Source organism: Psittacula echo, assembly GCF_963264785.1.
Source record: "Psittacula echo genome assembly, chromosome: 3".
NCBI classification, from domain to species: Eukaryota; Metazoa; Chordata; class Aves; order Psittaciformes; family Psittacidae; genus Psittacula; species Psittacula echo.
Genome location: NC_137736.1, coordinates 40,693,439 through 40,710,914, shown reverse-complemented (window position 1 = coordinate 40,710,914; position 17,476 = coordinate 40,693,439). Strand labels below are relative to the sequence as shown.

The following is a 17,476-nucleotide window of genomic DNA, read 5'->3' as shown; positions in this document are numbered from 1 at the left end:
ACTATTATTTGTAACAGCTTAATATGATATTTACCAGGTAATAAATAACCTAGCACTTTCTTCCACCTATCATTGTATCCACTTGTGGACTCATATTTTAATTAGAATATATCAGAGTATCTGCTTTATACAAAGCACAAAATAATTACCAACAATCTCATATGCAATACAGTTTTTGTCTGTACAAGCCCAGCCATACTGCTGACCATAGAATAAAGTAACTTTCTCTGACATGAATCAAAGGAGGAGGGAGAAAGCAAGCACCCTTTAAATAACATTGCTGAGTGTCCTGTCATTTTTCAAGTCAAATCATACTTTTTCTCTTTGGTAAGCAGCTATACTTTAATTTGATTTCATACCTATTACAAAACTCTTGCCTTGAACAAAAATATCTCTCAGCAGTTCGGTGAGAACATTTGATATATCTACCTTTTTCACAGAGCTCAGATTCTTATAGAGCTTCACATTTGACAAATGAAAAAGATTATTTCTTGTGAGCATTCTTACTAGCTCTTGGACTTAGTTAAAGGATAGGGAAATAACCAGTATGTTGGTTCCTATATTTGTGTTTGTAAGCTGCTTTGTGCTATTTCAAAACAGCTGATCAGATAATCTTGAATTATTGCCAGAAACCTTCTGTGGAACTGAGCAGCTTTACAGACACACACTGTCAGTGTTAATGGAAGCACCTGATCCACTAAGGTATTATTACCCTATCAAATGAACTATTAAAACAGGGTAACTGCAGTACAGTACTAAGGCTTGTGACTTAAATGACTTTTACCTTCACCTGATTTAAGATTTTATATTACAATGTTCTCAGTGTGTTCAAAGCAGCAGGGTTAAAAACCACAGCTTCCATTTACCTTGGCACACCTTACCATTAATTTGTAAGACTGGATAAGATACAGTCACTCCCTACCTTTCCATTTGCATCACTGTACAGTAGATTGAAAGACACATTAGATCAGAAATGGTACGTAGTGTTTTACAGCCCACACATAAGGGCATTCTTCAGGAAGCATTTACTGATCTCTTTGGATAACTAGTATGACAAACCTAAGTGCATAATACAATTCATATTGAGGGCTGCAGTTTCCCAATGTTCAGAAGATCTCACAATTTAAAATAAGACACTGAGGAAGTTCCATTCTTATTACTCATTAAAATACATGCCTACACTTTCTGGCGAATAGGACACAAACTCATGTACGTCCTTCTGAAAAACTACTTTTTATAACAATACCTGAAGTTTTGAACCTTTGTTAAATGCTGACCCACATTAACTACTATCTACAGCTAGGCACTTGCTTAAGATAAATTTGCTGCAAACTCAGGAGCAGATTGCATGCACACAATGAATTAGTTATCAGCAGAAATTATATTAAACCCCTTAGAATGCAAGTGGAAAAATTAAACCATTCCCAAACTCACTGATCAAATATTAAAGCAGATAAAGAAAGAAGTACAACGAATCCTTGCAAGGGTGACTTAATTTTTAGGGCTGGATTTGAAACAAATGAGAAGTCAGATAAATATATATGCATGCTTAGGATACTTTTATGTGCTCACAATGTCAACATGTACACATACACACAGACAAAACATTGCTGTTTCAGTGTCCTCAGAGAGAATTTGATTACAGTCTGAGAACCTGTGTAACATTGTGTATCTTCCAAATGAGGTGAAAGTACATCTTTTCCAAAAACTGTGAACAGTGTAGATGATCTGTTGGTATCAGACCAAGATGTGAATATGGTGGTAGAACAGAGGAATTATTTGGGCAGTGAAAGTAGACCCAAATAGCCAAATGCTGGGAAATGGCTCTTTTACTGTTGTGATGATTTTCTCATATATAAATGTGCGCTGCTTTAATGTTTGTGTCTGTATCACACTGGGAACAGACCCCATCCTGCATGCTCACCTAATGTCATGCCTCTATCTGACCCTGTTCAATTCACACAACAAATGTAACAAAAAAAAGTCTTCACAATAATCTTATAAAAGGTACAATACACTTATGTAATGTAAAATATTTCTCCAGTACAAAACAGCTGACTCAGAATTCTAATCATGTGTATTAAGTAGGTCCCTGGCTCTGTCACTGTCATTGCAGAATACTTATTGATTCAACCAAAGGGAATGACACAATATGGAGGAGGCTTCTTCCTCTCTTTCAGGAGAAAAGAGAGCTATTGATGGAGATAAGCACTGTAGGACTTTACAAAAAGGGGCACACATACTACACACACCTGTGAACCCGAGTTTCAAATTTGTCCCTGAAAGATATACAGATGTGCATGGTGAAAATCTGTATATGCATATTTTTAAGGCATGTGAAAGCTGAAAATTTTTACAATACAGAAATATTGCAATTTATGATCTTCAGGAATTTTTGTTTGGGTTTTTTTTTGGGTTTTTTGATCACCTCTTTTTTTTTTTTTTCTCTGAAAGATGTTTTTTCTGTTCCTCAGATCATAGCTGATAAACCTGAAGGGTTTGGTCTCTAAGGGGAGGCATCTGACAGTTAATTGCTAAATAGAAAATCTCAGGAAAATAACCAACTGTTTAATTATTTCTGAGCCAGTGAAATGTTGACAGCTGTCAAGGACAATAACAACAAACAAAAAACCTCCTGTTAGACATTATCAGAATGAAAAAGAAAAAATATTTACAGTCTGATTTTTTTTAGTAAAGTCTCCACATGTTTTTATAGATTTTTTAGTTGTTTTTTATGATTAAGCACTACATTTATTTTTTATGATATGGGTATTGCAGAAATCTGTTTACAATTTAACGAAGATCGATGGTAAGTGGCAATGTTGCATATTATCCATATAAAATGCCGTATTAAGTGAAAGGCTGCACCGAGAGGCAATCAAGTATGAGGAAAGATGGAGGTGCTCGAACACTTGCTTATGACTAGCTCATTCTTTGATGTTGAATGTTATAAAGCTATATTTATAGACATTATCGCTTTTTCCTTAAATAGTACATTTCATGTATTTAGACATTTGTTACATATACAGTTAGATGTTCATTAGAGTTTTGTGGTGAAAAACAAACTGAGTTTTGTTGTTAAGGCAGTACTTGGCAGTTGTACTGTAGAACAAGAACAAAAACTATTGAAAATTATAGTGCTTTTACTACAGGGTATATTTATTTAAAATGCAGAAGAAAAATCACTAAGTTACAGCTCATGGAAAGGGATCTGTTAAGAAAGTCAGAAATAGGTTAGACTTCTTTTTTTTTGGCTCAGTTATATGCTTTATTGAGAAATATTACTACTGCAGGGTAAAGTGAAATAATAAAAAATTAGGAAGCTTTAAAATCACTTCTTTACTTGTTTACATTACTTTAAAATTTCACCCAATTTTTGGTATTATAACAGTTGTGCCTGAGATATATTACAACATCACTGTATGATTTGCATCAAATTGTTATTGTGTTAATCTCCGCTTCTTGTCTGGAACCAGCGTGGATTAGTCTTTAGGCTAAACTAAAAGCACCTTTTCTAACATTCAAAGCATGCATTTTGGGTCCAGGAAATTTTAACACCCTCCAAGCTGGAACTAATTCTTGTACAAATTCTAGTAGTACCTTCACAGTGTTTTTTTAAATTAAGTGGCTACAAATATTTGACCTTTCACCATAAAGCGATATTCATCTTTGATTAACTATTCCAAAACTGGAAACTATACCAAGGAGGCCTGATTTATCTCTTTAGAGTATGACTGCAGACAGATAATGCTTCAGAACATATAAAAGCAGTCCTCTTAGCAGTTTTCAAAGTAATCACGTGGAGATGGAACATGAAGAATTCTTTCTCCTCTTGACAGGAGAATAAAACAAAAAATGTGTCAAATGATGAATGTGTGCTCTTTGAAAGAAACAAAGGGTAATCTTGAGGGGAGTCCTAAAATAAATTAAGAGACAGTCCCCAGTAATAACAATTGAATTTTGTGCAAAACTCATCTGAAAAATAATGGTTTTTACAGTTCTTTGCAAGCATAGCCTCAAGAATATCTGAAGACATTTCTGAAGTTTGCTTGGATAGGATGTAAATCACTTTCACCATTACAGAGGATGATAGCCACCTGCAATATTATATTGAAGTTCTTCAGGCAACAGTGTTTTTTAGATCCAATATATAAGGTTGTAAGTGAGTCAGTCCTTGAAAAGTAAAGATAGGGTATATGTTGCTTATTGATCAGCCCCAGATGTTCAAAGGCAAAGTAAACACACTCAGTCTTTGTTAACTAAAGAAGATAAGGTATACAAACATGAAGCCATTATCTGCCTTTAAAAATGAATCTCTGCCTCAGTAGCAATGCTGCATTGTCTTGCAGCATCATTCACATGGCAGGGGTTTGGATTGGTTGCTCTATTAGTAATGAATAAATATTTCACCTATCAGTTTCTGTCCACATGAGCTTATTGTCTTGGTAATTACCTGCACAATTATTCAAGTAAAAAAAAATAAATTAACCACATTAGGACAGCCTATTTGTCTGAAGTAGAAGTGACCTTGAACACAGGCTGAATAGTGCTATGCACCTGCAGTGTATTTTTATGCAAGGAGAGTGTGTGCTGTTTGGATTTCAACAGGGCTATACAAACAGCACAGAAAATTCAGTGTCAGGAATCTACAAAAAAACAAAGTGTGTGAGACTTCACTGGAAAAATTAATAAAACATTTTGTTGTAGAAAATATAGAAGCAGGGTGACTGAGTCACTCGTGATTGAAGTAGTTTCTTTACAGCTCTTCTATTCATACAGAGATCTCACCTTTGACTACTAAATACCAGATCAAACTTTCAAAGAAGGGAGAGGGCTCCACCCTTCTCTTGTGTGTTTTTTCCTATATTTAAACTACATTGGAAAGCAATGAATAAATTTAAAATATATTTTGCTTATATAATTATCCAAATTGTCTCCAGAATTTCACACAACATCTTCGTGTTGTACTTTCCACATTTAACCCCTGCAGCTGGCCTGAATATTGATTTAATGTGTACTATTATATTTAGCCATGACTCAGAATATTTGAAAATCCTGTTTATACATGCTAGAAGGTCCCTGTACATTCGCACTTTTAGTTATTGCTGAGCAGTGCTTATAGAGTGCCAAGGCCTACTCTTTTCCCCTCTGCACCTCCCAGAGAACTGGAAGAGAACAGCCAGGACAGCTGACCTGAACTGACCAAAGAGATTCTGTACCACACAGAGTCATGATCAGTAATAAAAGGTGTGTGGAGGAAAGTTCTTCCAAAATTGCCATTGCTCAGCGACTGGCAGGGTATTGATCTCCTCGTGGTGAGTGATTGAAAGCATCACTTGTTTTTTACCTTTTTCTCTTTAACTTATTAAATTGCCTTTATCTCAATCCATGAGTTTTCTCACTTTTGCCTTTCCAGTTCTCTCCCTCGTCTCTCCACCAGAAGAACTGAGAAAGTAGCTATGTAGTACTTTACTACATACTGGAGTTAGCCAACCACACCTATGCAAAATGTCCACTTTATAGAATTACAGAATGATTTGGGTTGGGAGGGACCTTAAAAATCATCTAGTTCCAGACCTCCTGAACATGGGCAGAGACACCTTCCACTAGGACCAGGTTGCTCAAAGCCCTATTCAACCTGGCCTTGAACACTTCCAGGGATGGGGCAGCCAAAATTTCTCTGGGCATCCTGTGCCCGTGCTTTGTCACCCTCACAGTAAAGAATTTTTTCCTATTATCTCTACTTTTTTCCAATTTTTCCTAATTTTTTCCTATTACAATCTTTCATCTTATTAGATTAGATTTAGATTAGATATTGGGAAAAAAAAAACCCTACTTAAAAATAAGTCTTTGTATACTGTTTAGGAACCATAACTACAAAATAACTTTTTTAGTTTGCTAGGCTGTCAGCTGTTTAATGGGAGGACAGGTCAACTATTAAATATACCTCCTGCTGAATTTCTTCCCATCGAGTATTAAACTTCTCAAGTTTCTCATTGATCAATTCATCCAAGATTCCACCATCAGTTAAAGTCTGAGCCAATTCCCGAATTTGATTGCGGTTGTCTTCTGGATGTCTCATTAAACGTTCCAAAGACTGGAAAAAGATCAAAAGCACAGTCTGTTTATCTTTCTGCAAATTAGGTTCTACACAGGAATCATAATTCACCTTAATAACTTAAGTAAGAAACTTCAAATTTCATACACAGTAAAAGTAGAGAGAAAAATAAAAATATCTATGTCCCATGTCTTGGTAGTCAATGTTCTGTACTACTTATTACTGAAAACAAATATTTTTCATAGAATCATAGAATAGTTAGGGTTGGAAAGGACCTTGAGATCATCTAGTTCCAACCCCCCTGCCATGGCCAGGGACACCTCACACTAAACCATGCCACCCAAGGCCTCATCCAACCTGGCCTTGAACACCGCCAAGGATGGAGCATTCACAACCTCCCTGGGCAACCCATTCCAGTGCCTCACCACCCTCTCAGTAAAGAACTTCTTCCTTATATCCAATCTAAAGTTCCTGTGTTTAAGTTTGAACCCGTTACCCCTTGTCCTGTCACTACAGTCCCTGATGAATAGTCCCTCCCCAGCATACTTGTAGGCCCCCTTTGGATACTGGAAGGCTGCTAGGAGGTCTCCAAGCAGCCTTCTCTTCTCCAGGCTGAACAGACACAACTTTCTCAGCCTGTCTTCATATGGGAGGTGCTCCAGCCCCCTGATCATCCTTGTGGCCCTCCTCTGGACTTGTTCCAACAGTTCCATGTCCTTTTGATGTTGAGGACACCAGAACTGTACACAATACTCCAAGTGAGGTCTCACAAGAGCAGAGTAGAGGAGCAGGATCACCTCCTTCGACCTGCTGCTCATGCTCCTTTTGATGCAGCCCAGGATACGGTTGGCTTTCAGGGCTGCAAGCACGCACTGAAGCCACCTCATGTTCAGTTTCTCATCAAACAACACCCCCAAGTCCTTCTCTGCAGGGTGTTTGATTTTAAAAATGTGGACTATGCCCAGTAAGTTCAATGGGACTATTTGTGTACTTGACAATAAAAAAATTTGTTTGAGCATCTGAATGGATTAAATTCAACAGCAAGAATGCATTATCTATGTAATGTTTTGTATTTGATCCACTAATAGTTTTAACTTAATTTCTACACATTTGAAATTAATAAAAATTAAGTTCCGTGAATAAAAATTACAGAAAAATAAACAGAGTTGCAGTGCTAGTTTGCTCTCTGTGAAGTCTTCAACATTTTTTGACTGGCCTAGGTGACGCCATGTTTTCTAATAACATGTATTTTATTGTCACCAAAAATTGTCTATGACATCAGGCACAATAATTTAATTACTCTGTTCCACTTCTGTAGATCTGAACACAAAACCTTATTTTTTGAATCAACTGAGAACATAGGACTTTCCAAATATTCTGCATCTTGCTCACATGCAATGTTGATTCATAGTTTGCTTTGAATGCAATGTGATTTAGAATTTATCAGTACAGGTGGTTTGAGATCGTTAACATCACACTTACATCTAGAGACTCAGAAATCTCTTCTGCACCTCCCTGAATATTTTCAGTTGCCTTGAGTTTCAGTTCAACCTCATTCAACCATTTATTTTCTGCATCCAAATACGACAATAATTCACGCCAACATGCCCATACCTCCTAATGGAGAAAAAGAAGTTTATCAAGATTGAAAATCTTCCAGCTTTCACTCATTAAACTATTGAAAACATTGCATGCTTCATCCCCAAAACAACATGGTTGATACCTGATGGCTATGGTGCCATATGGTTGATTTTCTTCTCAGTATTTATAGGTTTCGAATAAATATACATCCAAAACATGTTCATTAAACAGAAAAAAACACAGAACATAACATGAAAAAGTAAGCACTACTGCAAAATACAACTTGAATTTTCTGTCTCATGTATTTTCTACTTTATATGCTTTTCTGTAAAATTTTCTTGTAATATATAAATATGCAAGTTATCAGAATTTTTAAACACTCATGTTAGAAGTTTATGCCTTTATTACAAGATGTAGTTAGGTTGCTTATATATTCTGTATATTAATTACTAAAAGCACAGGTTCATAAAATGTCTAAAAACACAGCTCTCAAGAATTCTGACTGAAATATCTATGGAAATTAATTCTGAACCACATTTAGTGCAGTTTATAGACCACTTTAGTACTAGAATACTAAACAATGTTGCTAATTGAAATTATGTTATTATTCTCTTATTATTGTCTAATATTTTATTTTTACAGTGCCTGAACATACTTACATAGGCAGCTAAACCCAGCACTTCATACACAAGCAAAACATTTAAACACTTCATAAACCATCTTTTCATTGTTACATTTTTTGTTTGTAGAAGTTAAAATAACTTTATGGAGATTCATTAGGCTGTTTGTAGATAGTTTCCTAGAGTTCAATTTATCTCATCTAACTTTGGTCCTATCAGATGTAAGTATCTGGTTTAGAAGGAGGTTATAGAGAGATATTAACAAACAACATCATCAATGATTAGAAGAAATACAGATTACCAGCTTAGACTACACACTTAATTTTCACAGTGAAATTTAGAGGAGATAAATTTTAGGCAGGTATATAACTGTCATGCATGAAGTTAGGTATTGCAAATTAGTTCACAATAAAAATCACACCTAACTCACTGTAACCACTGTATAAAATGCAAATACTCCTATGCCAAGAATCTGTAATGGAGTTGGCCAAAATGGCAGCATCAACTCAAAATGCATGAGATACTCAGATTGCCAGCAGATCAAATGCAGTTCCCATGCTGAGATAACATCACCAGCTTCAGGCCATTCAACCAAAATCCTCAGCCATGGAAGAAAAAAACCTATAGGAACTGGTGATGATGTCACACGGTTGCTACAGAAAGCAGATGCTTGGCTTAATCTCAGACGGGGTAAGAACCCTGAGCAGCCATTGCTGTCTCCCACCTAAGAGCCATGTCTAAGGCTTTTCTTCTCTAGCATACATGATTCTCAAAAAAGATGTTGTATATAATTCATACAATTTGGTATTCTGTATATGGTTCATAAAGCAAGGACAGCCTGGGCTACTCATGATCTCATATGATAATACATCTTTGTTCTCTACCTTACTTTTTCAGTTAGAAAGGCTATAAATATAATGATTGACAAGATATCCAACCTCCAAAGTTTTGCACTTTCCATTCAGTCTGCTGCAGAGTCGCTGGTAGCTGGTAATTAGAACATCAAGCTCCTTTTTCAAAGCCTCATGAGCTGCAGGTGGAGCCTTTGCTATAAAATTATTCACAGAATCAGCAATAAGCTTCACTTTCACTTCTTTCTGCATGGCTTCCTCCTTTGCTCTCTGGAAAAAAAAAAAAAAAATTAGTCCTGGCTTAAGAAGGACACTTATTTCTAATAACTGTTAGAATTCCCTCAGAATTCTGCTGGAAGGAAAAAAAAAACGAACAACCCCACAACAACAACAATAACAAAAAAAATCCAAGAAACAAAAACCAAAAAACCAAGAATCATTTAATTCTCAGACTTTCTGATATAATCTTTAATGCAATCCAAAAACTTTGTGGTTTTTTTTTTTTTATGTTACAAATTCATGTACCCAGGTTTAAAGGTACCATCACAAGCAGTAAAACAGGAAAAAAAGGGAAATACTTCTGAATGGTTTTCCTCTCTGTGACACTGTCATTAACCTGCATTTAAAGAGAAACGGAGAAAACAATTTTTCTCCAGTGTTCATTTCATACTTTTATGAGAACATTGATGTTGATTTCATTCTTTCACTTTACAGAGAGAAAAATCAGCTCTATTATTCACCCCAGCGAACATTAAGCTAACATGAAGAGAGGACAAAGTAAAAAGGAAACATCCTCCTAAACTGCACTTTCTGCGTTAGACCCTAGGCAGAAAAGTTTAACAAAGAACAGACATAGGAAATATAACGATCTGAGAGACACAGAGAACCACAAATGGGTGGCAATTAACAAATCCTACATAATGGATCTGGAACACCCACCTGCCAGCTTTCCCCTGGTTTAGTCTATGTAACCACAACAACTGATGAATTCAATTCCCACCTTTTTTCCTCCAACTTCTGATACTCTCACTCTTGTTATGCTGTCTCATTAATAAGATACAGCATTGTCATACCTAGTATTGTTTCGTATGAGTGCTTACAGTGGGAGAGTGTCTATGATTAGAGCCATATCACTACCAGAAACAGTGATGGTATACATAGTGTCATCAGTATGCACTGGTCTTCACAGGAATTTAAGATGAGAACTTCCTGACCCAAAAACATTAAACCAAAACCTTGTTCCCAGCAGCTTTCTTTCTCTCTGGGTCTGAGGAAGTCCATGAACCAGAATAATTGAGATCAGACTTTCATTGCCAGGGAAAGTTTAAGAGGTCATTCTTCCTAGCTGTGGGGAGGAATGGGTTGCAGGATGAACAAAGAATTCTGGTCCAGATTTTGCCTGTTTTGTAATAGGCTGCAAGCCTTCAGGGAAAGGATAATCAGAAGCAGTTGCAGGGATGCATGACAGATGATCTGATTATTTGCATAGGTTGAGGTGTCACAGTTTGTACATATCTTTATTCCAGCTGGAAGTACAGAAAATTCACCAGAAGTCCATAGAGGAGTTGTGTCTAAAAGTATACATTTTACCTATTTTATTATGGAGTGCAATGTATAAATTTCAGTTTCAGTTCATCTTTTTACCTTCAGTTCTTCAAGAGCATTCTGTAATTCATCAGGTGTTTTATAGTCAAAATCTCTTTCCAGATATTCTTCCTCAGCTTGTGTTATCCACTCATGCATCTCTGACAAATCTTTTCGGAGACTCACAGTTTTATCCAAACCACCTTTTAAAGCTGCCTTCTTATCATAGGCCTTTCAGAAAGAAAATATATGGCACTTAAAGCAAGGGTACTGTACAAACTTGACAATACTTTAGCCTGAAAAAAACCAAATTAAATCCTATACTAACAATATTGCTGTAATTAGACAGATGTTACATAATTAGATGGGTATTAATAATAGGTAATGGAGAAAGTATTACACATGTGTGTGTATATATATATTTTTTAGCAAATTATTGCTTTGCAGAATGAGTTTTTTATCGTCCTAAATCAAGAATCTGCACCATATGTTAAGTTCATTAGAAAAACAAAAATCTGAAAAAAAAATCACCCCAGGATTTCTATAAGATTTTAAAAAAAAAACAATCACAAGAGACCTTGAAAGTGCATCCAAGGATAAAAGCAGAGCTATGAAGTCAGATGACCTTCTAACCACTTTGAGTGCAACTTGCTAGAGAATAGGCTGGATGGGGCTTTGAGCAACCTGGTCTAGTGCTAGGTGTCCCTGCCCATGGCAAGGGGCTGGAACTAGACAATCCTTAAGGTCTTTTCCAACACAAACCATTTTAAGGTTCTATAATTATATGATTATTTGAAATTTCTCTGAGAGAAGTTCAAAGGTATCTAACTTATTAATATAACCAAAATAAGCATTTAAAACCTCCACATTAGTTGATGGGAAAAGACTACAGGACTGGATCAAATAAATGTCTTACACATTTCAAAGATCAACTTTTTTGGTATATATTTATCAGAAAAATATACAGAGGATATTTTTCACATGTAAAGTGAATAATAATAATTTTAGAAAACATTAGACCACCCAGAAAGGTAATAGTTTCACTGTTATGCAAATATACATAAAGAAGGTAGACAAACGAATGAGTGAGTAGAAAAAGGTAAAATTTTGAACTGCCATAAAGAATAAGAATCCAAACACCACCAATGAAACAACATTCATTTTTAACTTCCTTAACCTGTAAAATTATTTATTATGAATTACTTTAATTAAAATAAAAGAACTATCATTTCCTGTTATGACACATTCTTATAAATTCATGCAACCACTGGAGACGAATTCACACACACACATATATGTGCACATACCCTTAATTCCAAGTTAGTGAATTCTGGATTCTTCACCTTTAACGTCTTATTTCATATAGAGTAACGACACAAGAGTACAACGATGCAGCGGAAAATGTGACACTAAATACAGAAACTGATTTTTTTAGCAGATGCTACATTATCAGTTTCAGAAAGCTAGTGTTGAAGGAGCCATAAATTGCTGTTACTACCTAAAATATTAGTATTTAACTCTGTTATAAAACCAGTAATATATTGTATTATAAATAAATATACTTTACATGTATTGCTACATGCTAAATAAAGTTAAAAAAAAAATTATTAATATGAACCAAACATATCTAAATTCAGTTTCATATCTACCAGAAATGCATTGAAAACAAAATTCTGCTAATGAGAAACCTAATTATTAATTTAAAATTAACTAGTCACAAAGGAAGACTTTGTACCTGTTGGCAAATGTGTTCCCATTGAACATTGAGATCCTTCAGTTCTTTCTCTATTCTGGATGCAAATTCTGGCTCCGCTTCACTCTTCATTTTCTTCCCAACCTCATTAACACTGTTCAAACTGGGCTGGATTGTCTGGATATCGTTTACTAAAGCCTAAAGGAATAGCAGAAGATTAGGTAAGCAGCATTCACACAAAATTTCAGATATGCTATCCCCATCAAAATGTGTCTACGTGAGATCCTGCCATTTCTTTGGTCCAGATCTCCATTCAAATGAGCGTAATTAACAGACTAAACTATGAAAATCAATAAAAAAGGAATGAGAGCTGTAACGTAATAAGCTATGCTATATCAGATAGAGTTCATTTGCAAAATATGCAAGTTTCAAATCTTATATATATGCTATTTACACACACACAAATAATGTTATATTACATATATTATAATTTTTACAATGACTAGATCTTTTATTCACATTTGTGAAAGAGCATCCCATCATAATAATGGAAAATTATTAGTGAAGCCATCTTATTAACTTTATGCTTTATGCCAGCATTACCCTTGGGTTGGTAATTCATCTGATAACTTCCTGAAAATAATCTGAATGCTAATATTCCTGGGTTATTTCTAGTTATTAGAATTTTTTTTTGGTTGATTATTATTTAAACCTTGAGGTAGTTCTATATTGCCACTTCAAATTCTATTTCCTAAGGCCTTCTTCAGTGCTGCAAATGTTACCTGGGCTTCCTACACAGTGGAAAAGGCTCAAAGTGTAAATGCATAAAAGATGATCAAGATTTTGGTAGCTTTATTATATATTTGACAGTAATGGCTAATATTTACACAAACCCTTCATAAATTCAGGTGACAGAGTCTAAAGGAGTTACATGTAGCTTGCCACTCTGTAGAAGTAAGATTTGTCCTATATAATTTGTTAATTTTTTTATTTAGGTAAGCAATAAGACAGGAAGCCTGAGAAGCTCATAGCTCTGCAAGATCAATATGTTTGTTTCATCATATTTACATGTTCTGCTAAATCATTTTCAGAACATGTAAATTCCTCTGAATACAGAGACAGAGACTATCATGGATTACAGGATTCACTGCATTTATACACTCTGCTGGGACAAGCAGAAGAAGTTGCAAACCCATGAAGGAATTATCGATACTTCATAATTCTTTAAAATTCTGCTGGGTAAAAATCCTAGAACTTCTAAGTTTAGTGGAAAAAAAAATTATATTTATAACTCACAATACCTGCAAGTTCTTCCAGTATAGTCAGAAAAGCTTGTAAATCATGTATGAATAATACATACAGAAAGAGATGTTCTGGCACAGATTATTCAGCTTACAACAAATAAACATGCAATGTTTGTAAGCCCAACGAAGTAAATAAACAGTTATCTTAAAAGGCTACAAACTTACTTGCTGTAAGTACACTGATGTTCTGCTCCACTATGGTCACTCCATTGAGTGACCATAATGATAGGGTCCCTCAATGCCTCCTTTCTGTATTGAAGTTTCCCATTTTTTAGCAGAATTTTACTTCAAACCCAGGATACGCAGGAGGTTTAAATACATTGCAGAAGACAATACCCTTACAACATAAATTTATTTTCAGGAACAGTAATTAGTTGTGTAATATCTGAGGAGGCTGGACTCACAGAGAAGAATAATTGCCAAGCAGGCAGGGAAATACTCACTGTACATTGCTCAAGTTGTTTTTCCAGTGCTTCTGAATCACCAAGGGCAGGCCACTCTTCTTTCAGAAAAACATCTACTTCAGCCATCCACTTCTTCAGTGTTTTAGTGTCATTCTGTTTATTAAAAAGACATTTTATTGCATTGCCTGATGGCAGTGGTGTAATTCATCCTGGCACTATGACTAAAACTCACCACAATGTAATTTCTAGATTATTGAACTATCTGAAAAACACAAACACAGCAAACAAGCAAAACCAATTTTACCTGGAATTGTCATTGACTCTTTAGTCTACACTCTGACCATTTCTCCCCAAGTTTAATGTATCTATGGGTGGGCAACTTTCTGGATCTCAAGATTATGCCTTCCAGATATCATTTGTGTTTAGATGCTGCACATACGTTCATTGGTTCCTTGTATGGCTTCAGACTACTCATGCATGGCAGATAATTCAGGCTCACCTACCAAATCCTTCACAGCTTCAATCTGAATTTTAGACTTCTTTGGAAGTTGCATGTTCTATTTGCCTATTTCTATACCAGAACACAAAACAGAAATCCTCCCTTACTACTCTGAAAAAAAAAAACCCAAAACAACCCAATAATTGAAACAGATTCAATTCATAAACTAAAATCATATGACTCAATAAGTAATTTCAGAGACTCTCGGTTGTTCTTTCTACCACTAGAATACTTGTAATCAATTATTTGCTTTCCAGTCCTTAACTAACCCTTGCAATTAATAAAGCAAGCTGAACATCAAATGTTTTAAAAGAGGGAACATTATCAGTTCCAGCAACACAGAATCATAGAATCATAGGATGCTTAGGGTTGGAAAGGATCTGAAGATCATCTGGTTCCAACCCCAGTGCCATGGGCAGGGATGCCCCAACCTAAACCAAGTCACCCAAGGCTCTGTCCAACCAGGCCTTGAACACTTGTATAAATAACCTAATACCTTGAAAAATAAAATGAGATTTTAAAAAGGTTATTTAAAATTACCTTAAAATTACACCTTAGATAAAGATTGACATACACATGTTAAAATAAAAATTATAAGGGGCAAAATTTTTAAAGGCAAATTGTAAAGTATTTTTTCATCAAACTGTTTCCATCAACAGCAAAGTACATAGTGATATTATATGCTGAATACAAAGTTGAATTAAAGCACTTAAAAGGACATTTCATTAGAATACAAACTGTGCCCTAAAACGTGTACAGAAATGTGTTAGCAACTATTAGATATGGACAACAAAAGGGAACATTTTCCTAGTGTGCTTCATATAACAACAGGCTACCCCGGACGTTGAACTGAGTTAATACAAATAATCATACAGAAATTATCAGTATACTTCAGATTTTCAATTACCAAAACACTGTTGAAGTGTCTATGGTGCATTCCATTATCAGTCAGTAAAAATAGTTCAGAATCATATTTCATTATGAAACTTTAATCCTTTTATAAGAATACATTAAGTATAATTCATTAATGCTGCAAAATATAGATCTGATGGGATTAACTTAAAAAGACATCAGTCTCCAGCTACTGATGAAGACTGAATATATGACTTGCATTTTGAATCAGACTGCAAATGCACTTTATTTATTGACACTGATATCATTGTACACCATGTTGACGCATTCCATAAACTACAACAGCTAAAACAATAATTTGGAAAATAAGTTATTCAAGGAGTTGAAAAGAAATACTTTTATATTAACTGTGTACTATGATGACTTCAACAGTAAATGTAAAGTCTAGGATCTGTATGCAACAATAGCTCACAGCTTTAAAATACGTGCTCTACAGAGCATGGTCATGATGTTCAGGACTTTCTCCTTTGAAGAGCAGTGGGTGAACCTCTAAACCTCCATTCTGAAATTTTAGGGGAAAAAAAGACAAAAGATTGACTTCTCAAGCAAATTGTACTGCTCTATTTTGTGCAATTGCAAATATTTCATAAAACTACTGATAAAACAGATTTCCAGTTTTCCTGTTTATATGTGGTTTATGTGGCAAGGTTTTGGTAGCAAGGGTGGCCTCTGAGAAGAGGACAGGTGCTACCCTGTGCTGGACACAGCCAGTTCTAGCTGCCTCCAAGGTACCCATCACAGGATACAGCTTGTTCTATGTCAGCCAATGACAACTCGGTGATAATATAGTTAAGAAAAGGCATAAATACCAGACAGGAAGAGGAGGAGAGAAGTAAGAAACAGCCCTGCAGACACCAAGGTCACTGAAAAATGAGGGAGAAGAAGTTTCTGGAGCAGAGATGTGGTACAGACCATGGTGGGTCCCCCTGCAGTCCATGGGAGTCCATAGTGGAGCAGATATCCACCTGCAGCCCATGGAGGATCCCACACTGGAGCAGGTGGATGTACCCTAAAGGAAGCTGCACCCAATACAGGATCCCACAAAGAAAGAGATATATCCCAAAAGACTGCAGCCTGTGGGAGAACTCATGCTGGATCAGGGGAAAAAAGTGAGAAGGAAGCAGCAGCAAAGAAGAGCTGTTATGGTCTGACCACAGTTCCCATTCCCTATCCCCCTGCACTCCTTGGTGAGAGAGTCAAAAAGAGTAAAGCAATGGAGTGCAGACTAGGAAAAGAGGGAGGGGGGGAAGTGTTTTTTTAATTTTTATCTTTATCTTTGTTTCTTACTATCCAAATCTATTTTAATTTTCTTCAACTTGTGTCTGTTTTGTGCATGAGGGTACCTGGTAAATGATTTCCCTGTCTTTATCTCAGTCCAAGAGCTATTCCATCCTATTTTCTCCCCCGTCCATCTACGGAAAGGGCATATGAGAGCAGCTGGGGTACCTGGCTGCTGGCCATGATTATCCCATAATACCATTAAACTTCATCTCATGGCCAGCTTCAAACATCAGAGAGGTAGCTCTGATGGAGCCAAAGTTACAATTTAGAGCAATGTGGCACTTCAGTAGCTAAATTATAAATGTTTCCTCCTTTTTTGGCCCATTCTACTTAACTGATGAAGAATAGCATGATAGTAAGTACCTTTTTTCTTCTCTAAAAAGCTTTTTTCCTCTACAAAAGCAGAAGTGTAAGAATACCTCGTCAGAAAGTTTATTCCTAACCAGACAACTCTATTGAGTTAAGCTGAAAATACCAATTACAGTTCACACGCTACTGAATTATACTTTACAACATGGAGCTAATCATGTATCATGTTCTACTACCAGCAAACCAAAGTCAAGGACAGAAATATTTGATGTGGATAGAAGGAATGTAGAGAGAACACTGAGAAGAAACACACTGTGAGAACACAGCTTTGAGTGAAGCTGCAGGACCACAACCTTCAGAATTTTCTTTGCAATATCTTC

The 17,476-nt window shown here is 35.8% G+C and overlaps 1 protein-coding gene across 1 annotated transcript in view; it reads right to left on the bottom strand.

The window, feature by feature from the left end:
* Window positions 1-17,476, bottom strand: part of DMD (dystrophin) — a gene marked incomplete at both ends in the record, with an annotated part of 1,114,107 nt that overhangs the window by 678,163 nt on the left and 418,468 nt on the right. Inside the window, 6 exons of the mRNA XM_080612996.1 lie at window positions 5,948-6,097; window positions 7,541-7,675; window positions 9,198-9,380; window positions 10,755-10,925; window positions 12,430-12,585; window positions 14,135-14,248. Of these exons, the coding sequence (XP_080469122.1) occupies window positions 5,948-6,097; window positions 7,541-7,675; window positions 9,198-9,380; window positions 10,755-10,925; window positions 12,430-12,585; window positions 14,135-14,248 (909 nt within the window). The remainder of the gene's footprint in view (window positions 1-5,947; window positions 6,098-7,540; window positions 7,676-9,197; window positions 9,381-10,754; window positions 10,926-12,429; window positions 12,586-14,134; window positions 14,249-17,476) is intronic.